At 44.4% G+C, this 27,244-nt stretch overlaps 2 protein-coding genes across 6 annotated transcripts in view; one reads left to right on the top strand and one right to left on the bottom strand.

The window, feature by feature from the left end:
* Positions 1-11,629: 11,629 nt before the first annotated feature.
* On the top strand, positions 11,630-13,048 carry insm1b (insulinoma-associated 1b). Its single transcript, XM_067243770.1, has one exon. It carries the CDS (start codon positions 11,630-11,632, stop codon positions 13,046-13,048), a length of 1,419 nt encoding a protein of 472 aa, XP_067099871.1.
* Positions 13,049-15,263: 2,215 nt separating this feature from the next.
* Positions 15,264-27,244, bottom strand: part of ralgapa2 (Ral GTPase activating protein catalytic subunit alpha 2) — an 87,140-nt gene continuing 75,159 nt past the window's right edge. For 3 of the 5 annotated variants that reach the window (XM_067242519.1, XM_067242523.1, XM_067242518.1), the window contains 2 exons: positions 23,378-23,502; positions 15,264-18,138 (listed from right to left, as the gene is read on the bottom strand). In XM_067242519.1, coding sequence (XP_067098620.1) covers positions 17,984-18,138; positions 23,378-23,502 — 280 coding nt within the window. In that variant the 3' untranslated portion in view covers positions 15,264-17,983. The other 2 variants (XM_067242520.1, XM_067242521.1) reach the window with 2 other exon arrangements.

The raw sequence follows: 27,244 nt of genomic DNA on the forward strand, positions 1-27,244 counted from the left end.
CCTGCTGTGTCTGACATCCAAGATGGTTCATTGGAGTTTAACTCACAGAAAATGAATTAACTGAGTATAACGAGTTTGTAGGAATAGAACATTCTTGCCTGTGAAATGGCAAAAATACCATATCTTAAATTCAGTATACCATGCATCACTTTTGTTTTACAATGCTACTGCTACTACTACTACTATATTATCATGGCACTTTATGAATAAAGCACTTGAGTTTATCTGGTCGTTTGTTTTATCAGCTTCAGTCAGTATTGACGTTAATATGAATGCTCATTTCATGGGAGAACAGATAATGGCAGCTCTACATGTTTACATTTACATTTAAATTTAGTCATTTAGCAGACGCTATTATCCAGAGCGACTTATAGTAAGTACAGGGACATTCCCCCCGAGGCAAGCAGGGTGAAGTGCCTTGCCCAAGGACACAACGTCATTTGGCACTGCCAATGCCTGGGAATCGAACTGGCAACCTTCAGATTACTAGCCCGATTCCCTAACCGCTCAGCCACCTGACTCCTTATATACATGACATGTTATACATAATATTACATTATACTAAAAGAAGACAGGTAAAGTTACAGTACATTTCGTATGCAGTTCCATTTGACAGCACAGGGGGATGCTCTGGCCTCAACAAATGGCTCTTATTGGAAAGATGTGGATGGAGAGTTGGTAGGGAGGTGGGCGGGTTGGTTGTCTGACTTGAAGACTGAAAGATGTGGCCATCTGCAAGGGACCATCTCTATGCACAGGAGTTTGTGTACGTACACTATGTGTGTGTGTGTGTGTGTGCCTCTCCCTGCCTGATTCTCCGTTAATCTCCTCCTCATCCACACACTCCCAGTCCCTGCTGGATCCAGTGTCTCCATCTGAATGGCAGCTGGCATTAGTACTGAGAACCTTTCCTCTGCACTCTGTGTTAGCTAATACTGATGAGAGATTAAAGACCTGCAGGGAGACACAGTCCATCCAATCTAGACTAACTCTCCCTCTTTTCATTTCCCTTCATGTCTCTCATGGGTTATCCCAGTCTCCCTCCTCTCTCTCATCTACATCTTTTTTCAACCTTCCATCTATTTGCCTTTCTCTTGAGAGCTTAGTGAAATGACATGAATGTTCCGTGTCCAACCCAGTGGGGGTGATGTCACCAGACATTTCCTCATGGTGTGGAGGCTTGTCTTCCTCTGCTAATTACCCTGTACAAACTAGAATCTGATAGGGCGGATATGAGCACCAAATGGAATTATTGTGGGCTAACAAAGAGATATTGATATTAGGAGCAGTGAGGGAGAGAGTGAAAGCAAATGACATGGAGAGGGATGCATGCACACACACACACACACATATACATAAACACGCACACACATATTGACACACATTCATTAACAATTGTATTTAGACAAAGGCACACATACATACACACATGTACCCACTCAACCAGACACACAGCCCCCCCCCACACACACACACACACACACACACTTATGCCTCACAACCACTTGTTTCCCTCGTCCATTCCCTCAGATAGGGTAATTTCATTGCAGTGGTAATTACCTTCATTAGTGCTAGCAGCTGTATATGGATTGTTGTCCAAACCTCATCCCAACCAAGCAAATAGCTCTCATCACCAGTTCACCCGTTTCCATGTGAAGTGGTTTACTCACCAGGTATGTGTTACCCTTTTCTAGGCGCATTCACTTTGCACTGTCATGTCTCAAAACTTCAATCTTAAAATGTCAATGGCTGCTCTGACCATAGGCCCAGTCTGACGGGGCTTGGCACTGGGGCACAGAGTGAGAGGGATCAGGCCAAGCAGAAGAAGGTTTGATGACGCATGGAGAGGAGAGGTGAGGAGAAGGTACAGAAACTGTGGATTAAATCCAGACAGTTCTCAATCAGGACAGAGAATCTCCACTTTCGATATGATCTGAAATCAGAAAACAATTGAACACAAGAGGGCACTGTTTTGCTAAAAGAAAATCTTCTTGACATGGGAAAACTCTATTTAGTCTTCTATCCACCAGCCCCATTATGTGAACCAAGATAAATGCCTTTCATTTAGCAATAAAAGTTTATTATTATATGAAACTATACAATAGGTCAACTCTGAATATAGAATAGAATGATTTTCCCATTCTGTAACAAAGGCTTCATTTATCTACTTGTAGTTTATATGAAAGGGACAGGGACATCGTTCCCTTCACAGCTTTTTAATTATACAGTGTCCAGATCCCTGAAAAGAAAAATATATCTGTGACCAATACAGACTGCTTTACACAAAGCCGCCCATACTCTCGGAAATTGGCTGAGTTTTATTGGTATAGGATCCACACACTGTGGATAACCAGAGCTGGGCTAACCCTTGTATTAGGAGCTAAATGTCATGCATAGCCTGTTTTTATTGGGTGGTGTGGCGCAATCTGCCCTTTTCCTTTTCGTAGAAGTCATTGTTAAAGAGCCTGTTTCAATGGCGGCCACCAGATGGGCTCTCCTACAGGTCGGACTGGGAGTGTTTACTACGCACTGGTGTGTGGATAACAGGTGAGCATATCGCTGGTCCATCGGCCAATCAGAAGGCAGCAGATGTCTGATCCCTCCTGTAAAGCTTTATTTGGCATCTGGGGCTGTTTGGGGCTAGATAATGGAGAGAGATGGGAGTGGGTTTGATAATGACAGGTGTTGAGGTTTATCCGATTCATCATTTATCCTATAAGGTTAATTTGATGGTTGGGATTTGAATAGTATGATTATTTATTGATTTATACAAACACATTATTTTCAGGATGTTACCAAGTTTAATTTGTTAATTGTCTTTCAATAAGATATATATTCCTATTAGCTGTTCTTTTGCATGGCATCCATTTTCTATTATCCTCATCCGTAAATTCAAAGAACTTTGAGCAACAAAATGTTCCACTCTGAGCATTAAGCAAATAAACATTGAAAATTCCTTACCCTTTTGAGCACAGACCATCCATCACCGCAATTTGGTATCATGGCAACAGGAGTAGTAGGGTAGGGCAGCGGGGAGTCTTTTAGAGCTTGGAATTAGTTCTCTAATGGATGACCTGTGTCTAACATGCCTGCATGGATGGGGCTAGTTGGTGCACCTGCCCCTTCTATGTCAATAACATATCAGATTACCTATCCAGTTTACTATGCACTCCCCAGGCTGACCTCTTTAAAGGTTATGCAACTTCCTGTGACTACAATGAGCCAGTTCCTGTTTGATGGCTTTTTAGACCAAGTACACTGGCTATTCATTTATCTCCACAGGCATTCGAGATGTGTCGACTGCAGGAAGAATTTACATACAGACCATGGGATTGTGCTGTGCCAATCAATGATGAAATATAATTATGAAATCCATTGATTCTCTTAAACCAGGAAAGAGAAAGAGAGTATCTGCAGTGACAATACTGAGAAAAGATGCAAAAGGTTCACATTCTGAACCATCCATCTAAATATTTCCATTGTAAAAGTCTGAGATCTCATATAGATTAGCATGCCCTTACAGCAGCAGTATGCCAGCGTGAACCCTATGATCTGACTGGAAAGCCAGCTCTGGTCCCTATGAGGCCTCTCAGGGTGATTAGGGGGCTAAGCTGCCAGAGCAGCCCAGTGAAGCGAAGCCGAGGCTGGGCTTAACAGCCTTCAAAGGGCAGCCTCCTTCTGCCTCTGTCCTGGTTCAATTCAAATCAGAACCCCAGACTGAAATCGTTCCTCTTTAACGAGGTTTAGAGATAATCTGTGTTACATTTTTCATTTGGTTTTGTAAGGTTTATCATTAAACCTATATTTTCGGAGACCATCGCTTTTTAAATTCTTGTGTGGGATAAGGATAGTAAAAATGAAATTAAAACACCCCAAAAAGGATCAGTAAAGAATCTTACATTATCTAGAGATCATAGTAAAAAACCCTGTCTCCCCCTGAAACCAAACATTGTATCAATGCCTTACCGTCAACTGCAAGGGACACTCTGTGGCAGGTGTCCACTTCAGAACACCTAAGCTTCACATACAGTAGTGTAACCATTAACCACTGCTCAAACAGAACAAATATGACACACGTTACCTAGAGCTACCTGCCTGGCAACAGACTTCCGTTAGTGGCGGCCACAGCATTGGTTTTCAACGGTACAGTATGGCACAAGTCTCATGTTGTTGCCCCACTGGCCGGAAGGCACTCTGCAGACACCCACAGCCTTATGGACTGAGTCTCATAGAATGACCTCCCTGTTAGCCCGTTTTCACTCTCACCCCTATTATCCTCTGATGATGAAACGATTAGGCGCCGCTAGGCTAATATCACAAAGCGGGCCGGTGATGGATGGGTTTAGTGATAGACTCAGGCGGTTGGTTGGGGGGCTTTGTCCCAATACCCCCTATCTAGTGATCCTGGTGACCCCCCTCTCTACCCTGCGCCCTGATTCACCCTTGTTACCCCCACCAGCTGCCCCTGACCCCTCATCATAGACCCTGCTTCTGCTCACCATGTGTTGAGAGTCAAAGGGGTCCCCCCATCACTCATCAGAATGGAACGTCCCAACCCCCCTCACAGGCAGCAAGCCACTATCAAATGGCCTCCGGACAGAGATGGATAGGGGGGCCTCGACCCAGTACCTTTCTGGTAGGACTCGCTTAACAATGGGCTGCTGTTACTGAGGAAGAATGGAAGGGATCCCAGGCCTGATGATCAGGTCAAGTCTGGTGGCCCTGGAAGGAAGTTATCATAAGGTAACGGGTGGGCTCGTTCACATTAGAAATACAGTAGATCCCTTCTCCCTAAATGCACTCCTGGATTAAAGAGCTTTTTGAATGTGTCTGGAAAGTTTATTGTGTTTAATGCTGTTAATATGGTAATGTATGCTACATGCTGATGTAAACATCCAAACATGGAGAGACTAAGGTATAAATCTTCAGTTGACATGTACCCATTGTTAATTTATCATCTTCTTATGTCCTTTACATCATTATTATTACTTTATTTTCTTTCATTCTCGTGTGTGCTTTATGATTTTCCCGATGACTGATTAAGTGATTGTGTCCTTTAGGTACAAATGACAGAACAGTGTTGTTGACGCAGAGGAGCCACTGCACCAAGATTGAAAGTTTGAAGATCTTTAAACATATTCACAAAGACCCCGAGCATCATTCACATGTAGATTTGCCCTCCTGCAAGTGCAAGGCTGTATAATTTCCATTTAGATAAGGTGTACGTATAAACAAAGAGAGGACAGCCAACAAGAAAGTGGGTTCTTGATTTGATTAACTAATCATAGTCTTTGTAATCCCACTCGGCCTCCAAGGGCAGGCTTGCCTGTACACCCTTATTGACCTACACATTGATTATTGGGAGTATGGACCAAATCATCTCCAGGAACATGGTCCACACACTGGTGAATGGCTGTGATTAGCAAGACAATTAAGATACACTGAGTTTATTTCCCCCTTAATCCCCCTTGCTGCACTCAACACACAACGACTATCCCTGATCAACAATACAAGTCTAGGGATGAAAATGGTTGGAGTGGAAGGTGATTGGGCTCTTTAAACCCTCTGGCAAGGAGTAGGCAGGTTGTTTGTGATTAGGTGGAGCTTAGAGCTTTTTACCAGTGCTTTGAGCTTAAAGCAATGTCTTGATGTTGAGAGTAGGAAATAATTGTTGATGAGATTTGTAGTGAAAGAAATCACATCTGCCCTTACTGGATGCGATCTTAGGGAGTTTTATAAATTGTGCAGCATGTGAGTGTTTTTCTGTTCCCTTTCGAGCAAATAATCTCTTAGAACACAGGTGCTTGTCAGACTCCTCTGACCTCATTCCTAAGGGTTTAAAGTAATAGTAGCAATGACATCATGGTTCTTTAAATCAGGTCAACAATTTTAACATGATCATTAACATGATCTTCAATCACATTGAGCACACTAACATCCGCACTAAGAACAAAAAATAAATAAAAAATATTGTCCCTTTATCACGTCAAATACAAAATATCACGAACCTTGCAACCCCACTCCAGACGGTCACATATCCCAGTGAAGGTTTTTAAAGGCAGAGTGAGGTCCAGCATGTGTATCCGGAGGGTGTATTAGTCTACAGCTCAACAGCCTGCTCCATGACTGATCTCCTCGACTGGAGTTTATTATGCAAACGGCTCCCAACTCCCACTGCATAATTAGTACTTAATTAATTTGGGTGAAATCTTTCATCTGTCTGGGTCCGGCCGCTCCTTCCTCCATTTACAACATGATATTAATTTCAGAGTGGGAATCGTAGCCTGGCTGATGAAAAGACTGATATAATTAATCAAGTATCTTTTTTCCTCTCTTTTTTTCTGAGGGAAAATAATAAGAGTGATGAGCAGAGTCTGATTAACCCTATTATGGTGACTAATTAGGGGGTTCATTTAATAATCAAGAAAGCAGCGCAATTATGAGAGAATGCAAATGACTCCAGCTAATGAGGAGCATGTCAATTTTGGAGATGTTTTGTTTAGAAAATTTGACATTCCAAACTCTTCACATGGGGTCATTTGTTATTGTATGTCTGTAAGAGGATGGACTTACATGCTTGAGCCTGAAATTATTTGGATGCTTATTCAATTTTTTCTAAAATACATCACCTACCAGAACGTCTATTGAGAAACTCAATAAGACCACGTCCAAAAACCACATCCAATACAAAAAGTATAAAGCATAACGTTTGATTCCCAAACTTAACACATGACATTTCACAGTCAACAGCTAAACTAGATTATTATATTTCCTGGGGTTTTCCTGTTGAAAAATGGATGTGGACTATTCAGATAGTAAGACTAAGTCTCCTCACCTTCGGGCAAATAGCATTGATGGAGCAGATCGTTCTTACTAGTAAGCCCCAAGGTCTACATGCAGTGCAATAGAGCTATGCTAACGTCAGCTGTGTACGGCAGCCAAAACTAGAGCAGAGATTCAGGACCATGGACAGCAATTTGGCATCTAAGAGTGGGGTTTATAGTTCCATCAAAAAAACGTCTGACGCGTTTTTAGTTCGCAGGGTTGGTGGCTTGTACTTATACTAAAATTAGCAATTAGGTTGTGCAGTTTACATAAATTCGGAGAATCAAAATATGAGAATTCCTGAACAGTTACAGAATTTAGGTATGGCGGGCGTTTCATTTGTGGAAGCAAACAACTCATGGGTCCCCTTTAAGAAGAAAAGGTTCGAGCATGACATTTAAAGAAAGAAAGGAGTTAGAGAGCGAGATCATTCTGTAGCTCCATTTGTCAACAGACAGAAGATTTGGTCCATTAGGTTGGTGAGCGGTCATCTTTCATGTTTCTCCAGATAATGCATCTATACTGTCCACACTTTCATCAAGTTAATGGTAACTTCATATAGCCTATAATTATACTATGAGCGATTTAATTAATTTAAGACATAAGTCATTCCAAAAAAGGGCTACAACTGTACAACATTCAGTGTGTAACATTTTAGTGTTCTTATAGCTATAATTTCTTCACTTCAGATCTATATAGAATTATGCTGCTTTCAGACAGTTTAGGTGTAGCAAAGTCTATCAGAAAGTCATGTTTAACTCAGTGGCGTGGGTTTCACCACTTTTTATTAAGAAATTACATTTAATGGCTGCATCCAAAAGGCTGTCCCACTCATATTTGTAAAACAAACATACGCCACTAGAAATGTTGAACTCCCTTCTCCCTCTACAGGGATGAAAGAGTTAACGTTCCTTATTCCTTTTTAAAAATAATGGATGATGGTCGAAATGTGTGTGTGTGTGCATGCGCGTGCATGCATGTGTGCATGTTCTGTACCTCAATCTTCCCTCTCCGCTCTCCCATAGAGCAGCTGTGCCTCTGAGAACTCTTCTGAGGTAATTGAATGAGCCAGGGAAGAGGGAAACCTGCGGCGGGAAGTTGGCGCCCGCTGGCCTTATTATCTATAATACACCAGCCGCTCTGCCTGCGCTTTGTTGTCCGCTCATGAATACAGAAATGAATGTGAGGGCCGACAGAGGTGAACGCGGAGAGAGACGAGGCAGTGCTTTTTAATCAGTCCCAGATAGAACAATCACTTTATCCACCTCTGCGTCTCAGAGATGAATTAGCATTTAACATTCCAGGGCATGTCTCGTGAGAATAGACTCCACCTAACGACCAAGAAACATTGGAAATTGCGCAACTCTCCAATGTTTTTGATTAGAGAATCAAACATGCCTCTGGGATAAGGGCAAATTATATTCATACAGTTTTATTTTGCTTATGTTATTACTCCAATGGATAGGACTCGGAATAACACCAGAAATGCTGAATTATGCAGTTTGGCTTATTATAGGACACCATTCGTTTGCATTTGCTTTTCACAATGCCAAACAATACACCTCAAAACTATTTATAAACTTTTAGACTAAAAAAACGCAATAACTTCACTCACAAAGGCTCGTTTGTTTCATTTTCTAATTGGTTCATCGTAGAAACATCTTTTTTCCATCTGAAAACAATGGCTAAACTCTCCTACACAGGTCCTTGCATCCCCTCTGATTAAATCTGGATTCCTCACTGGCTCTCTGAATTGGTCTTCTCTTATCAGATTAGACAGGCCGAATGGAGCTCCAACTCATCCATTACAATAATTTATTGACAACACCATTCATGGAGCCCATGTCAAAGTGACATCCTTACATTTTATAGGCTATAGTGGGTTAGATATAGGCACACAAGGTCTGATCGAGCACACATACAAATGGTGATTTAGACCTCCAGTATGATGAATAATCTGGAATTTATAATGGATGTATACATAGAAAATAATTCAGTCTGATTTCATATGCTACTTGGGAACCAAGATATTTGGGATCTTAAATCGTTCACCGTCCGGATGCTTCGTTCAGCCTGTAGGTGGTGCAATGAAATCAAGTTGTCAAGGAATTAACTCAACTCAACGAGATCTTCAGGGTTGTATCAAAAGATCAAGATTATTATCATAAAATGTAGGCCTATATCAAATTGTAGATATTCGCTCTATGTAGTTGCTCGTATTCGTGAGCAAAACCGCACCATTAAAAGCACTCTAAAGACCCCAACAGACAACTTAATCCAAGCTTCACAAACAATCCTCAGCATTAGACCCGGGTATGTATTTTTAATCAAACTTCTAGAAAGGAGGCCCATGAGACCTACGACGAATCAAACCAAAGAGGTGTGTTATAACCCCTATGCGATTCCGAAGTGGCCCCGGTGATAGTGCATGAAGGGCGGAGGAAGTTTATGAGTATGGAAGGAGCGGCAGCTGTATGGTAATGAGGCGCCCATCTATCCGAGCTTCCCCCTCGCACAGGCAGGGGAGCACGCGCCACTGAGCAAACACGTACATGCGTCCGATACCAAGGCCACCGCACTGCACACTGGCCCACGCGCTTAAGAGAAATTATCACGGGGAAAGAGGAACTCGTTAAAATGCCATTGAAGTAGCTCCTCGAACCACTGCTAATATAAGTGCCAGCTGAAACACTGAAAGGCCATAACACAAACAAGGGCAAATGCATGACATAAAAGACAGCGAATTATGAAAACATTTATTTGTTAAATAAGTGTTCATATGTTATGCCATATGGAAAAGGACAATACCCTAGTCTATAAAAGTACTGTACAACGTTCTACTTTTCTCAAAGTAGAAAATATAGGTAGGCTATATTTTTGACTTGATCCAGATAACATAACTTGTTTAAATGGGTTGAATTGCCCGTGGTCTTTGTAGCCTACAAAGAAAGTTAAAAAAGTGTGTGAAAGGCAACTTTTCACAAAATCAAGAAGCTAAAATCAAAAATCAAAAATCATGGCAAAACTAACGGTGAGCATTGAAGCAGGTGAGAATGCACCAAAAGAGCCATTCAAAGACACATGTCTCAACTTGATTGTGCAATTATTTGACTTGGTCATACAGCAGCTTTATGCAAATGGTCAGAACAATGGGCGACGATGGAGATTAATTCTTGCCTGGTTTCCCCGTGCAGAGAGAAAGGCACACTCTCCCAAGTACAGGGCGCACAAAGTCCCTGGTTTGACTTCATTTAAATACATATGCAACCAGACGGACAAAGTTATAGTGAGATGTCTTTCTTTTTTATGAAAACTTTTTCTATTTCTTTTTTATTTTACAACTGAAAAATTTACGCGTCTTTTCACATTCACTGTAGCCATTTAATAATGGATTCTTGAAAAGTTTTGATTAGACCTACAAAAAAACGTTACCTATTTTTGAAAATAACATATTTAGCCTACATAACTGAATTATAGTAGTTAAAACTAACAAATATGCCAATACTGACAATACTACCTGCTTTAATAGCATTGTGCAAATAAGAAAACATTTAAAGAAGGTAATATGTTGGAAAATTATAACGATGATTGTATTTCCATATTAGCCTACATAAACATGCACTCATGTTTTAGATGTTGGTGCATTTCATTACTGTGCGAGCAGCAGCGCGCGCTGACTGACATTCGGGCTGCGGCCCTCTTTGTTTGGAGCGCTGATTACACACAGCACGCGCCTATCTCTAGGCCAGATTGGCCGTGAGTCCTATTTCACAGTGAAGAGGTCAATTTGCCTTTCAAACGAAAACGGAATATCCAGCGTGGGCAGACGTGGCTATTGTCCACGAAGACCAGAGGGCTTGCTTACTACTTATGTATGCAGTGAGACGTCTGATTTATAACTCGAGTTAAACTACCGAGACAGACACGTGCTCAAATAAATACTATTTAAATTAAAGAATATTTCCATTTAAAGAAAGAACAAAAAACATGATTACCTATCAAGTGAAGGTTTTATGTTGGCTATTTGCGTTACAAATGTTAAGGCTCACAGTTGACACAAGTTACGATGTTGTATGTGTGAAGTGTTACGCATAGAAATATATAAACAAAAACATAACAACACGTCCACCATCAAACAAACATGTAAAGATGCTTAAGGTTTGGGTTATTGAAGCCCTGTGTGCGCACACATTATGCGCACACATTTTAATACCAAGGATTGTCAATATCATATAGCCTAGGCTCAATGCTGTGAATCCCACTCCCCTCCAGTCCCTGTCTTAATTCTACATTTTGATGATTGCGGCAGTGACGGACATTTCCTTTTGGCAGCTCTGTGGCCCCCGGAGGAGAGCCACAAAGCCGTGGCACGTGTGCATTTGTATAGAAAGCCATCAGACCGTAAAAAGAGGAGGACCCGGCGTGTGCCTCTGTCAGGGCGGGGCCGCGCGCACACATTAATGTAATAAACCGCAAGTACATCTGCCCAGCTATCTGCACATCCTCCAACGAAATCCACCAAAGCCAGGCTTTGAACCCTCCCACAACCAAATCCACTGGGATCTTAGTTTCGTCTGATTGGTCGGGGACGCCGCAACAAGGGGCGAGAACAATAGCATCATTCCGGCATAAAAAGAGTGCAGCTATGCATTGGAGGCGAAAACATTTCAGCAACAGAGGAATCGATAGCGAAAATATAAGTTTGTCATCTTAAGCTCCTGCGTGTCTGCAATTTTACAAACCTGGATCATAATATAGACTTCGCCCTCCTTTCCAAAGTGCCTTTCCACCATCATTCGCAAAGATGCCCAAAGGATTCCTAGTAAAAAGAAACAGGAAATCTGCACATGTTTCCTACAGGACTCGTCCCGATGAAAATGAACAGGAGCATCATATCCCAACCTTTCATAGCCAGGTCGACTCATCCCCGGCAGTGTCTGTTGCATCCAGTCCTGACCGAGCAGTTATATCGCCGGATCTCGCCGCAGACGCACCAGTTCCCAGGCTGGAGAGTAAACCGGTGCAATTTGGAAACCCTGAGGCGGTGTACCAAGCACTGTACAGTCCGACTCGGCCCATCAGCAAGGAACACGAAAGGAGATATTTCGAGCGAAGTTTCAATCTGGGGTCACCGATTTCTGCCGAGTCATTCCCGACACCTGCCTCCCTCTCGAGTTTAGACCATCTTCTATTCGCCCCAGTGGACCTGAAAATAGGAAGCAGCAACAGCAATCGCAGTGGCATCACCAGCAGCATCCCCGCCACGGCCATCCGGACCGGCACTAAAAGGCCCGCATCCGACAATGAGCGCAAGAAACCTGCATCGAAGAAACCCAAAGCCATAAGAAAACTAAATTTTGAGGACGAAGTCACGACTTCACCGGTGCTTGGTCTTAAAATCAAAGAGGGACCGGTCGACTCCAAACCAAGAGCGCAGACATCGGGAGGTAATAAGCCTTTAGGAGAGTACATCTGCCAATTGTGTAAGGAGGAATACGCGGACCCATTTTCTCTAGCCCAGCACAAGTGTTCTAGGATAGTTAGAGTTGAGTACAGATGTCCCGAATGTGACAAGATGTTCAGCTGTCCGGCCAACCTCGCCTCTCACCGACGCTGGCACAAACCGCGCGTCCCAAGCGCACCCGGAATGCCACCCACTCAGAACTTGAAATCTGACATCGCCAAAATACCCCCCGTTGTCAAGTCCATCCCCGAGGAAGCCAAAGACACAAGACCTGAGATGCTGAGCGACAGAGACACCCCGAGTCCCGGTCTGTCCGAGTCCGGCTCAGAAGATGGGTTATACGACTGCCAACTTTGTGGGAAAAGGTTTAAGCGTCAAGCATACCTAAGAAAACATATTCTTGGACATCAAGCCTTGCAAAATAAAATCTTCGAGGACCACGGATTTCAACACAGCGACAGAGTAGAAGAGCAGGTTCAAGTATCCTCGTCCTCAGAAGAGCAGCACCCAAACCAAAGTCCCCTGAATCTGAGCCCCGTGGACTGCCTTCTGTGTCCAGTGTGTGGGGAGAATTTCCCCAACAGGGCCAACCAAGAGAGACATCTGCGTCTCATGCACTCATCCCAGGTTTATCCCTGCAAGTACTGCCCTGCCACTTTCTACAGCTCACCGGGACTCACGAGGCACATCAACAAATGCCACCCATCTGAAAACAGGCAGGTGATCCTTCTTCAAATGCCCGTGCGCCCCGCGTGCTAATATAAGAAAATGCGTGCCTTTGGACAGGAAACAACGTGGCATTGAATAAAGAAAAGGTTTCTGTGATGTTCACGGCCCGACTGTATGAATGACCGGGCAACTTGATGTTTAGATGGTGTGTTCAATGGTGTGTCTTATTCATGCCAATCAGTGGTTGTTGAATGCTTATCTATATCTTGAATAAAATAGGCCTATATTTTGAGATTTCTCTCAAATTAGTTTATCAAAATAAAACAAAGCGTAGTTTGACTGTTAAAGGGTATTTTTCTAGGACAGCTGCACACGTGCTCAAGTAATAGCTTCTAGACCTAAGAAATGTTTATTCACCATGGATATTTGTTCCTCATCAGAGCCTTTTAATTCACCGACTGTGAATTGCTGTATCACTGTAGCTTTATGCTAGTTTATGAATGACAAGACACACTTATCAACTTTGTCTTGAAATGATAAAACGACTGGAACATTCCCTTTTAGTAGTACCACAATTGCCTTTAGAATATAGCCTAATGGAAACTCCGCTGTACAACTGCCTTAAAAAGTCAACATAATATAAAGATTGTTTTCATTTTGAATGCTGGCACATATTTTATTGTTAAGTATAATTGTTGCAATATTTTCATCATAATTTTATTTATTTATTTATTCTGCAATTATTTTATGTAAATTATAATTGTGTTGTGTGATTATTCTGTGAATCGTTCTGGCAGTTTACATGTCGTAGCCAAATGTTTTGTCAAAATTTTGAGTTGTGATAGTTGTCGTGGGTCGGTTTAAATTCAATCTCCACAGCTCTTGTTAAACGTAGAGCTCTTAACTTAGATGCAATCTTTTTCTATGGACATGTTATGTTGTTAAATGTTGGCTTTTATAGCGCTTTGATTGTATGTGTACATCGTTGTCGTCTATCATAAAATAAAATAAAAATATTTTCAAAACAAGCACTCGAATGTTTCTGTTTAGTAGGCTACCAGTTCTAGGTAAGCCTAAACTTTCAATATGATAAGCTGTGTAGGCCAAAATGTCAAAAAACTCCAACTACGCCTGTTAGCCAAAAGCGTGACGTAAGAGAGGATATGCGCATAGGGCTCTTAACAATACCGTTGAAACCGTTTGTAGGAGTTTGGAACTTCAATGAAGGCATTCCCAGAGTGAGGTAGCCTAGTCTACATCCTATGCAAATCTCTGGTAACATTCCAGTGCCATTCCGGATCAACCTCAGGCAATGTTTCACTGAACGAGGTGTACCATGTAATACAACACCGACAAACCCTTAGCAGGTCGCCTGGTCTATTGATTGGCAATTTATCAGTCTGATATCAGAGTCATACTAAATCATTCTACAGAGGCTCAAAGGGGTCCTGTCACTACAAAAAAGAGAGCACTTAAAGAACAATCATAAATTCACATAATTTCAAGTCACAACATGACAAGAGGACAGAGGATGTAGTTACAAAGCTCATTGTGGTTCAGACTGCTGTTCATCTAGCTCAGAGAAAACTTGAGACTGCGATGTCCATGTCAACATCGTCTCAATACGCCTAATACAAAAATCTGTTTTGAAACATCATAAACCACATCAGTGGTTCCCTGGTGATGTAGACAGACACATGTTGGTCCTATTTCACTATTTCATTGTACAGGTTAAAACTACCAGATGTATTTTTCAGCATCAATGACATTTACAAAGTCTCTCGGATTCCTTGCTCTGTTTCTCTCTTTCACAGAGGGCTTTGAGCCTCCAATTATAATAAAATGTTGAGCCTGGCTCCCAGGGAAGGAAGAACAAGGTAGGACTAATTGTAGAGAGCACCTGTACGTCATGGAGGGGGCTACATCACCCCCCTCCCCTCACCGGTACCCCCTCCTCTGGCCTGAGCAGCAGGGGGACAGATGGGAGGGGGTCAGGTTACCACTGCTGCTGCTGGGGCTGTTAGGGCTGGGCCAGGGTCAACCCAACCCCCTCCCCTTCCGTCCCCATCCATCCAATAGTACCCTCATGTCAGCCACCCACCCGCTTCCCTTACAACCCCATCCCAATCCTTCAACCCCGCCCCCATCTTTTCCCCCACCGGCCCCTTCACCCCACCCTCTGCTGAATCATCCCAGGAGCCCCGCCACATACACTGATCTCCTTCAGTTTTATGAGCCATAAGAGTATGCACAATGTAAGTGGAACATCCTTTCAACAAACATACACACACAAAAAGAGTAGAACTTCAAATTGATTTAATGAAATGTTTTCCGATTTTCACATTTCTAATAAAGATATCATGACTTCCAGTCATTAAAAACAGTTTGATATGTTAACAAGTAATGATGAAATCTTCAAGCTCTTTTCCCTCTTCCTCTTACAAATATTATATTACAGGCATTATTATATTTATATTCAGGAAAAGGACTGGAGCCCTCGATTTGACACAATGTACAGGATTCCTAACCCCAAAAGTCTTGAATTAACACTAAAATTCTTGCTTCACATAAGTAGACCCAGTATAAGACACAATCCTTGTCATGGTCAAAACATTTTCCAGCCCATATACACTCCCGAATAGAACAGGGAACCCCATCCACGACATCTAATCTATTATCTACAACCTTAACGCCTAGGAGAATCCATTCGGATGGTTCCAGGTACTACTGGGGAAGGTGAGAGCGTTGCTCTGACTCAGGTCAGCATATTTGCATACATTCTTAAACTGCACAAAATGGACTATATTCTGAACAAACCTCCAGTTTCTGCCTCCTTTGCTATTTAATCAGTGCTCGGGAAATGAAGGGATTAGAAAATAAAAAGAACAAGAGGGAGAAGAACATTTAATAATAGAAAGAGAAAATGTACAAAGGTAAGGCAAAGTAGTGCAACAGACTTGACTAGGATAGTGTTGCAGGTTAGGTGTGGGCACGGGGTAGGTGGGGACACCTTGTAGCCGTGGCAACCCAAACAAGGGGGGCAGGGTGCATTGGCAGCGCCAGCCTTCCTGTTGCTAGGAGGGTCCACTAGGCTCGGCAATGGTATGCCATCTACACCACCCCCCCCCCCCCTCCCCCTCTAGTCCCTTGAGGCCACTGAGGGCATATCATGGGAAAGAGGAGGAGTCTGTGCCATTCGATTCAGATTCAGAGAGAAAAGGAGAGAAGGGGGCACCTCCTCACATCAAGACTAAACAAAGCAGCCCGGAGCCCCGTCAGTGGGTGAAGGAGGCAGAGACGCTGACCTGTTCAATCACATGGCAGCGTACACCCACCCCCGTCCCTCCTCCCGGTTAAAAAAGAAAAGTAGGACAGAAAGGCAGGGTGAGCTGTCTGCTGCCTCCTCTGACAGCAAAGAAAATAAACCAAATAAATGTAATCAGGTGGCAAGGAGGTTGCGGGGAGGAAGAGGGGTGTGGGAGAAGGGCCCTGGTGGACAGACGTTACACAGGCACTGGGAGGAGCTCCTTCAGCAAACACACACGCTACAAAGAAACACACGGATGCACACACTCGCACAAACACACACACATGCACAACACATGGGGCGCGCACAAACACACAGACACACACAAACATACACACACACACACAAACCAGTGCATGGAGTAAGATTCACCTGAGGCTCCTGCGGCATTCTCATCTACACAGCATATGTATGACACAGTTCAACACAACAGCAAAATAACTCATCAAATATTACTCTGTATGTACACCCGGAACAGACAAATTTCATCAAATAAAATTAAAGCAATATACATCCAAGAACAAACAGAGACACATTCAATTCTAGTTTTCTTTTCTGTGACAGTGAGTGCAAAAGACATGGCTATAGGAACGCTGGAATGTCATTTAGGTAGCTTCACAGGACAGGGAAGGAAGGAGGAGGAAAGAGACAACAGGAACTTATCTGATTATAGGTTATGAGCCCGAGTTAACGACATCATGAAATAATTACAAATGCAGTCTTTTCTCATTCCAGCAGAGTTGCATTAATCAAAGAACAACAAAATCCATCGGAATCCATTTAAAAGAGGGAATTAGAGATAAAAAAAGAAGAAAATCTTCGATTTAGCCCTGTTGGAATGACGTCATTGATTGTCCACTCTGGGTTTGGAACTATTAAAAACAGCCTCCTACTGCACGTGCTCCACAGTGCGCCGTAACCAGGATGTGGCGTACAGAGATGGAGCGTCTGCAGAGTACACCAGAACAGCATCTCCTATGACACAGTCATCTCCTCTTCACAATAAGAGGATGAGTGGGCAAAAAACACATGAACGTAGGATCCAAACAAACAAGACATCACACTTAAATATCCTCCCGATCAACAGCATTGAGAGCTCTGCAGTGTTTTACACAGTAGGTTCAAAAGGGCAAGAGAGATCAATGATAAAACCCATTGAGGGGTCAAAAGGCAGACAAACTGTTTATAAAAATGTACGGGTGATCAGAACTTTCAGTCCTGTACAGTTTGATTACATATGATCACTACATTAGCGGCTGTCCTGTTTCAGTGTTTTGTTTTTGCATGTTAGTGCAGCCTGGGGAAACACAAGTCTCACAGTCCTCTCCCTCTCTTTAGAGTTCTCTCTACGACAGTGTCAGCTACCAGATGATGGGCTATGGCTTGAAAGTTGTGGCATAGAACAGACTGAAATTCTCACTACAGGTCGACTTCAAAACAATGTGACAATCTGGACTCTCCATTGGAATGAACCTAAGTAGCTTAATCTCACGTCCATCTTAAATTACGCAGTTTGAACTGGAAATGTATCAAAGAATTAACTGCCATTTAAAATAAATTGCAATATGCTCCAGTTACATGTTTAAATGACACAGAAAACATCAACAACAAACAATAATAATTCAAATGGCCCAAAACTGCAGTCACAAGGGGTAGGCGTTTTCTTTTAAAGGGAGTAATAAGTAGTTGAAGGCAGAATGGGAGGTGGGGTGAAGAGCTCAGTTGGAGGATTTGCTTATGGCGCTGGCGGATCGACGGAGTTTTCCAGAAACCCGGTTCTTTGTGGCACGGGGCATCGTAGGAGAGACCTGGTCCACCGAGTCTGTTCCTACGGCAACACTGAGCTCGGCACTTGTGCTGCCGCTTAACGAGCCTGGAAAAAGGGAGAGCGGGAGAAAGGAGAGACGGATATTGAGAGGGGGTGGGTTGGGGAAGAGAAAGAAAGAGATGGGGCAGAGAAAGATGGGTCAGATATGTGGCATTAGTTCTCAGAGATCTTGAGTATGTGGCATACTCCAGCATGCTCTGCCATGCATGTTTCCCAGGGCACCCAAAAAGCAGACTCGCCCAACTGCTTTTTAAGAGTAAAATTAAGAAAGTCAAATAAGAAAACACAATGTCTGGTAATCACCATGTTACACAATCTTGGAGCGGATTCATTTGACCACACCAAAAAAACAAACAATCAGGTGCACCGATTAGCCTGAAATAGACAGTCTGATAGCAAATAAACGTGGGGCCCCCTTCACATGCTCGGTCTGACTCCCAAACACAAGTATACTTCTCCAGATGCTTGCATGATTTGGTAGAAGAACGCTTAAAAAGATTGAGCTTTTGTTGCGAGTGTACCACGTAGGAGAAAATCTCCACAATTTAACATGGACAATCACAAACGTGTCCCGTATAAAACACTGTCCATTCTGAAGAGGAAAAAACAAACAAAAAAAGATTCAAGCCTACAATTACAGACCCCAAGCAGTGATAAGTGGGAGCAACAAGGAAGAATGGACCAACTAATTTGCATACGACAGTCCACTCTACTCTGCTGTCCCTTTCCCCAAACACCCATATTACAATGCCTCGTGTTTAAACAACTTCCCTCTCTTTGTGAAAGAGATGGCATCTGCTGGACTATTTTATTTCCTAGCCCCTCTTTTTCATCTCCCCTCTTTTTTTCCCTGAAGCATCTCAAGTTGCTGTATCTAAAAGGCACGGCAGATGGTTGGAGTAACAGACACTCGGCAGCGCCGTGGACACCAGGCCCACTGACTTATACTGGGTGGGGGGTTAGTACAATAGACTGAATATGTACCGCAGATCCTCATTACGCATATCAAAAACGAAGAGAGGGAGGGGATCAGGGGGGTTGGGAGGCGGTTCTAACGTGAGTCTGACCAACTGCCACGCTCACACATTCCAGTGCCCTCCAGGTAGGCCATTCCTACACTAGGAAGAGCTACCCTGACCATGTACTCCAGGGCCCTGTCAGGGAGCTCTGATGTGGAAGGGGGGTGGAGGTGGGTCAGCCTCTCTCAAATACAAAGCACTACAAAGGCCTTATACTCTGCTAACTCTAAAGCCATACAAAGAAACGATTCACTGCACGTCAGAAATAGTGAAAACAAAACAATGAATAGAATCCCCATAATTTAATTGAAAGTAAATCTGTCTGTATCAATACCGTTGTCTGTTTTTGATAAATCTGTCTCAGAAAAATATGAGAAAACACAAAGGAATGCAGAGAGAGTGACCAAGAATGAAAGATAGACAAAGAGAAAAGTAAATTTTGGAGAAAAAAAAGAAAAGATGAAGAAACAAAAAACCCTCAACAAAGGAAGTTTTAAATGAGTCTCTTCCTCCCCCCCCGTCCCCCTGCAGCAGTGCAAACAAGGTTGTCGGATGACAAAGACGCTCTCTCTCTCTCCGGTGCGGCAGGTGCTGGTGTCAGAGTCTGCCTCGGGCAAACAGAGAGAGAGAGAAACGGGAAGAAAAGAAGAAAAAAAAGGGGACGAAAACAAAAAGAGAGGAGTGTTTGTCGGGGGAGGATAAAGCGACACCACATGCAGAAGCCGAGCCAGAAGTGTGCACTGTATTGTTCATGCTGCTACTTAGTCAGGTGCTAAGTGTCCCCATCGTGCACTGCTCTCGATCAACAAACCCTCGTCAAACGGGACCTCCTCCCCATCCGAACCACCCCCCCTCCCCGCCCAAACCCTTGACACAGCCTCCCGCTATTTACACCCCCCTTACTCTTATGGAGCGTTGGGTAAATAAAGTTTGTTAGTACCAAATATAAAGGAAAGGGAACCAGCGAGGGTGAGTGAACAAGCGAGAGAAGGAGAGAGAGAGTGAGTGGGGCGCCCCCTCGCTCCAACAAGCAGGGAGGGGCTGCACACAGGCTTCTGGTCCCATCTCGGGGCTTACCTTCTTCAAATATCTTTACGAGACCTTTAATATATTTTAATCTAAAAAAGAAACAAAGAAACAAAAAAGAAACAGACAGTAGAGCATCACGTAAGGCAGGGTCACACCACGACACAACACAGCGCTGTAGAGAACACTCTGTTTAGGGGGGGTGGGGGGTGAGGGGGATGGGGGTAGGGGTTGAAGGGGATGAAGGGGATGAAGGGGGGTAAGGTGGAACATTCAGACTGATTGTGTGGCGTTGTGGTCTCAAGCGAAAAAATATTATACTTAAAGTATACTTACAAAGTACAAACATACTTACATATAAAGGTTGTCAATAAGTATGTGAATATACACAATCAGTACCGTTTGAGTACAAATATAAATATAATGGAAAACATATAAAGCTCTTATTCGATTATGTAATTTAGATTTAAGTATACTCTTTTTCCGCTTGGGGTTAGTCAGTGGGACACTGAAAGTTGTGAGATATACAGTATGAATTTGTTAGACAAGATTGTTGTGGAAATGTTAGGTCCCTGTATCTGAATTATGCGTGAATCTGACCAGAAGATCTTGATGAGTCTGAAAATTCTACAAAGAAAGTTGAGACGTGAAAGAACAGAGCTTGCCAAGTATCACAGGGCAGCATGAGAGATGGCAGTCCCCACTCAGGAAAAAGAGACCATCTCTGTTAGTTAGAAATCATTATGAACAAAACACTTTCCATCACGCTTGCCTTAGTTGAAGACAAGTGAAGCAAAAACTGAATTTAGTCAAAGTCCGTGGGTTAACCTAAATAGGTCAAGCATCAAAATGTCATTCAACAAAACACAACCCAACACAATGAGTGCACAGATAAAACAGAAGTGAAAAATACTGCTGTTTGGACACCCAGCTCATGCAGGAAGCAGAGAGAGTGGGCTTCGGGCAGCTGAAGGAGTTAAGGAGTGGAGGCTGCATTCAGGACACAAGGGGTTACGAAATGTTACAAAATGTAGTTTGGGGGGGGGGGGGGTCAGTGGGCTCCAGAGGGTCAGGGGGTGTGTGGGAGAACACGGTGGGGCTTCATGCCTACAGGAGGAAGCAGGCAGAGAGTCTTACAGTCCAGCTTGGCCCAGGGGTACTCCATGTCCCAAACCATCCCCGGCCAACGCCTGCACGCTGTCATGGGTGACATGTTAGTGGAGCAGGGAGCCAAAGCGTGGCATATGGGCACACACACGCACACACATACAGACACACGCACACACACACAAAGAATGGGCCAAGGGGGAAAGGCACACATGTTAAAAGGGTGAGGATGGAGAGCAGCATTTTAAGCCAGGCATTGCAGACCGAGTGAGGCTCAAAGGGACATGATGAAGCAGATTCGCTGATGGGGATGGCTGTTTTTAATCCTGCAGTGACTTCACCAGAGCATAGGGCACACTGACATGGACATACTAGAGACAGGAGGACGACGACAATCTGGTAACAATTGCAATTGCATTCAATGGATTCCTCTACTAGCGAGGCCTGTCCAGTCGGCATTGCTTTTGCTGTACACAGAAAACAACATCTGAGGGAGAAAAGAAACAGGCGAGCCAAACAACTCCTGTAAGAGGGGGAGAGAAAAAGAGAAAAGAAAAACTCTCACTGAAGAAAGCCAAGTGCACCTGCACATTATGTGTGTGTGTGAGAGAGTGTGTGTGTGAGAGATATAGTGTGTGTGTGTGTGTGTGTGAGAGTAGGCTTTAACCTCCCCCTTGTTTAGAAGATTGCCAGGTGAAGTCTGCGTGATGTGTGGAACAGCCCGGCATGTCCATGCTGCGGTGCCTAGACACAGCTGTGACGGAGGGCCAGCTGACTGTGAACCCACTGCAGGGGAAAGATTTGTTCTGGACGCTGCAGATGTGCGCACACACACACCCACAAAATTACATAGCACTGTACATACCAAACCCAGTATAGAGTATAGAGTTCGGGCAACTATCACTCTGTGAAGCTACTCCTGGTTTGGCTAACGAGAGAAACTACCTCCCTGTCAGCCCCCTCTCTCCAAGTGTAGCCTAGCTATCTCCCTCGGCCTTGCTACAAAGACACCCTCGCTCACACAGCCCACCCTGGCAGACAGAAAAAACATGAATACCCAGGCTCAGGTAATTGCCCAGCCCTCTCTCCCTTCCCTCTGTCCCGCTCAGTCCTTTCTCTCCTTCCCACTGTATTCACTTCCCAATTTCTCTTTCCTTTTATCACTCTCTCCCTCTCCTTTACAGCTACCTCTTTCCTCCATTCCCTGTTTTAGAACTGTGTTTATTCACCCTCTCTGTTCCTCTCTCTTTCCCCCCTTTCTATCAAGGGTCAGAGTAGTTCGGGGTGAGGATTCTTTACACCTCCCGGAGAACCAGCTACAATTATGTTAATGGAGCTGCTTGTCTGCTTATCTGTCCTGCCTTCTGGGACTGCTTGCTGAGATCGGTACACACACTGGCATGCACGCACACACATGCATGCACTCATACACATTTTCAAACTAATTAATTCCTCTCTCTCTTGGTCTCTCTGTTTCTCTCTGGCTTTGTCTCCCTCTCTATAGAAAATATTGACAAACTTTCCAGGTGTTCAGTAACTAAAGAATGGGTAATTGTATTAATTTCCTGTTAGCCTTGTTGCAGATAGTCTTGGACCTATGGTAGATAGGGCTATATATCCTATCAGGCAAACATTAAACACACCCTAACCCTACTTTCCTAGAACCGCCACACAGTTGGCTACAATGCTGGGCTTAACTGGCACTGTGTTCCTGTGCTGTAGGTGTGTGATACAGAGGGATGGATACACACAAACACACACAGCTTTGACCTCCATTCAACAAAGTGGCATGTATATTTGAATGGCGATAATTGCATGAAAGGTGTGGTTGTGTGTATTAATGATAGGAAGGGAAAGATGAAACAGGAGAGGAGAGAAAGAGAGAGAGATTGGGCGAGAGACAGAGAAAACTTGTAGAGTCTTTGATGCTGCTCCTACTCAGAAGGTGTGGAGGGCTGTTTGATATTCATCACCCTGCGTGGCTGTGGAAGGAGGAGAGGGAGACAGAGGGATGCGAGGAGGAGAGGAAACAGGTGTGCCATGGAGAAGGAGGAGAGGGAGTAAGAGAGGGAGAGAGAGAGCGGTGCAGAGGAGGAGAGATGGGCTGTGGCAGGTGTGTTCAGCTCTCTTACCTGTCCCGCTCATTGGGTAATAGCTGGGGGAGGGGGAGAACACCTGGGACGCAAAGTCCTCGAAGGTCATGACCTCTCGGTGGTTCTGCACGATGGCCTCCAGGTAGAGAGCACGCTCTTCATAGCTGAAAGACTACGGTCAAGGTAAAACCACGACACACACACACACACACAATACAGAAGGAAGACTGCACACCGTTCACACCTAGCTGAAACCTCTCTGCGCATAACTTAAAGTGTGAAACAAATAACAAGAGAAAGATACGCATACTGTCCAAATGGGAAAGCATTGACCAGATCCAATAATCACATGCATGACAGAGATCCTTCATCTTCACCATCCCTCTAACCCTACCTCAGTCCCCCATCTCTCTTCCCACAACCCAAAAATACAGTCTGTTTTGTATTACACAAGCCAAAGATATCATGATCACAACACAACCCTATACAGTAGAAAAGAATGGGCCACATTAAATTGTGAGAGTGTATGTGTGTGTGAGTGTGAGAATGTGGTACAGTGTGTGTGCTAGAATGTGTCTCTAATGGTCCTCACGCCTGTCTGCTTTGGCCATGCCTTGTTGATGGCCGGAGCCTGACAAATTGCCTGCCAAACTCTGTCCCTCCTCTGTGAGGCAGCCACTGGTGCCATGCCCAGCTCATTAGAGGGCTGCTGCCAGCACCTCACTGCTCTCAGTCCCGTGGAGAGACTGAACTAGGTTACACTACGGCTCAATTGTCTCTATGCCAGGCTATGCTATGCTAACCTAGGCTAGAGTAGTCAGGCCAGGCCTGGACTTGTACTAGTTTAGGCTAAGGCTAAGGTTTGGCTGGAGCCGGTCAGGCTAAACCAGCTTTCAACAGGAGTAGTTTAGGCTAGGCTGAGGTTTGTCAGGACTGGCTGGGCTGGGTACGTGTCGGCACAGCCGGGTTAGAGGCAGGCGTGACCAACGTCTAAAGGGAACCGTAGCAAAGTGGGTCTGACAGGCACCTGAGCCTGAGGCCCTGGACACACTGGAGACGGCTGCAGACAATCTGCTCACCATGCTGACACAGAGACAGGGAGGGAGGGAGGGACGGCAGGAGAGAAACAGAGGTGCAGAGAGACAATGAGAGAGAAAAAGAATCGAGGAGAATCAGGGAATGTGTGTCTATTCGTGTGTGTCTGACGGTGCGTCTTTGTGTATTTATGTGTGTGCGTGTAGGAGAGAGAGTGTATTTATGTGTACGCGTGTGTGTGAGTGTGTATTTGTGCTATGTGTGAAGTGTGTTGGCTGTCAGGAGACAAAGCAGACAGAGTGGTTCCAGAGCCTCTCAAGCTTCTACGGAGAGACAGGGAGTCAGGACAGCCTGTCCAGGATCAGGCTCCGGGAGCCTTACATTTACATTTAGTCATTTAGCAGACGCTCTTATCCAGAGCGACTTACAGTAAGTACAGGGACATTCCCCCGAGGTAAGTAGGGTGAAGTGCCTTGCCCAAGGACACAACGTCATTTTGGCGCGGCTGGGAATCGAACTGGCAACCTTCGGATTACTAGCCCGAGTCCCTCACCGCTCAGCCACCTGACTCCTCCTTGTGACACTCTTACCGCTCCGGAGCTCTGATCTTACGGTACGCCTCCGCTTTCCTCTGGCGCATGGTCATCATTTCTTGGTGTTTCACGACTCGGCAGTCTTGACCACCAGACACCGCCAGAACATTGCTGGCTTAGCTGCCATGGCAACCTTGGTCACAGCTCGGTGTGCTTGGTCATACCCAGGGTTTTATGGATGAGAAGGAGAAAGAGGGGGAGCGAGGGTCAAAGATGGAGCAAGGAAGAGAGAGAGAGAAATGAGAGATGGACAGAAAGCATTAGACAAATACGAGGAAATCTGTTCAAGTCAGAATTGAACAAGAGAGAGAGTAGGAGAGAGAGAGAAATGGAAGAATAGACGAGAGAGAGAGAGAGACAGAGAGATAGAGACAACTACAGCCCTGGGCCAGTGGGTCAACAGAGCCATATGGGTGTCCATTATCAGAGATGCAGATGACTCAAACCTGCCCTGTTATTGAGATTCCAAAAGCAAATATTGACTCCAGCTGGAACCAGTTGACATTCACTCACACACTCTCTCTCTTCTCACACACAAGTAGCCCAACCCTGTGCTTTGTCGCTGCCCCTGTTTCTATCCCAGCTACTGGGAGTGAGGGAGAGGGAGTCTGAAAACAAATCATGAAGAACAAGAGTGAAACAAACAAATACAGAGAGCGATAGTAAAGGAGGAGATGGAGATAGAGAGACATGGTGAGACAAAAAGACTAAGGGCACAGAGCGAATAGAGAGATAAAGAGAAAGGGGGGTGAGAGAGAAAAGAGAGAGAGAAAAGAGATAAGCACCAGTAAAAGCTCCAATCAGGTCATTTAAGTAAAAGTGCGATGCTATCGGCGCGTAAAAAAAAAAGAACGAATTGCGGCAGACAATAAGGCCTAATGCACAGTGAGGGGTAATCTTGTCCTCTCCTCTTCTCTCCTCTCATCCCTCTCTCCCGATGTTTGTCTGTAATTACTCCACCATGGGTACAGCGCGTTCTCCTGCTCAGAGACTGGGCTGCTTCTGGATGGCGCTCCACTCTACTCAATTAAGGGACATGCTCATGGCAACGGGGGCTTTGACGCAAAGACAATATCTCATGTCGTGTCCACCCGCCCACCGACTAAGGGACTTGTCAGGGACTCTCATTGGTAGTCATGGATCCATATTCATTTAAATTTAGATTTATTTGTCATGAGAGTTCAAAGCCTGCAAGAAAATGCATATTCCAATAGCTGTTCCGCAGGTGAAAAGCTGAAACGCTTGCTTGTACAGTCTGGAATTTACCCCTAAACCTGGGACGTGATTGAGCCGATTATTAGATTGTTAGGCTGTGGCGTCAGGTAATGTCTTCTGACATTGCCTTTCACTATCGACTCTGGCGTTGCTCAGACAATCCGGTCACAGGTAGTTGGAGATGATGTGAAACAGAGAGAGAACGGGGAAGCACAGAGACGCGCTTCCTTCCCAAGCGTCTCCCAACGCAAGTCACCCGTGTCGCTGTGGATAACAGCCACCTTCCAGCTGACTGCTGCAAGCCTGATCAAGGAAACGGCTGGGGTGCTGCACCACTTTGGGAATTTCCAACGAATCCCAAGCGTTCCGACCCGCTGCACATTCCTATTATAGAGGAGAGAGGCACGGGAATGTAACTGCGATGAAGCGTGTTAAAAGCTAGATGATAAACCCCAAAATAAAATATATCTGTATTTTTGACGCATTCTTTCGTCTGACTATCTTCAAAACTACTAGCAAGGTAAAACTTAGGTTTTACCTGACTGGAGAAAAAGGCCATTTTAAATCGAACACGGGGGAGAAGAGAAAAAACGATTTGGCCAGATAACACCAAGAAAAAGTGTGATTCAAAGTGTGATTCAAATCCACTCAACAATGGTCCATTTACACATTTGGCAGATAAAAGTCCTTTTCTGCCCTCCACAGTCCACACACCCTGCCCCTCTCTTCCTTTGGCCCACAGTGCTAGAGATGACAGCAGTGAGTCACAGCATGCTTAAAACTGGCGTTTGTCTGTGGCGTGAGACGTCTGTTTGTGGCTCATACTCACACACACACACACACACACGCATCAACATACCATTCCGTGTGTTTGTTTCAGCAAAATTTCTGAAATCAAAAAGGAAGGACAAACAATGATGCCCCTGTGTGTGCACGTGTGTGCGCATGAGGTTGCGTGTGTGTGCATCCATGCATGCATATGCATGCATGAGTGCGTGTGCATTGTCCAGATGGCAGGGGTGTTGTCCAAAAGGGAATGGTGGGGGTCAAGAGTCTTTGTGGA

Source organism: Osmerus mordax, chromosome 9 (genome assembly GCF_038355195.1).
Source record: "Osmerus mordax isolate fOsmMor3 chromosome 9, fOsmMor3.pri, whole genome shotgun sequence".
NCBI classification, from domain to species: domain Eukaryota; kingdom Metazoa; phylum Chordata; class Actinopteri; order Osmeriformes; family Osmeridae; genus Osmerus; species Osmerus mordax.

Excerpts from the sequence above, each read along its gene's own strand:
- insm1b (XM_067243770.1), top strand. The coding sequence starts at position 11,630 with ATGCCCAAAGGATTCCTAGTAAAAAGAAACAGGAAATCTGCACATGTT.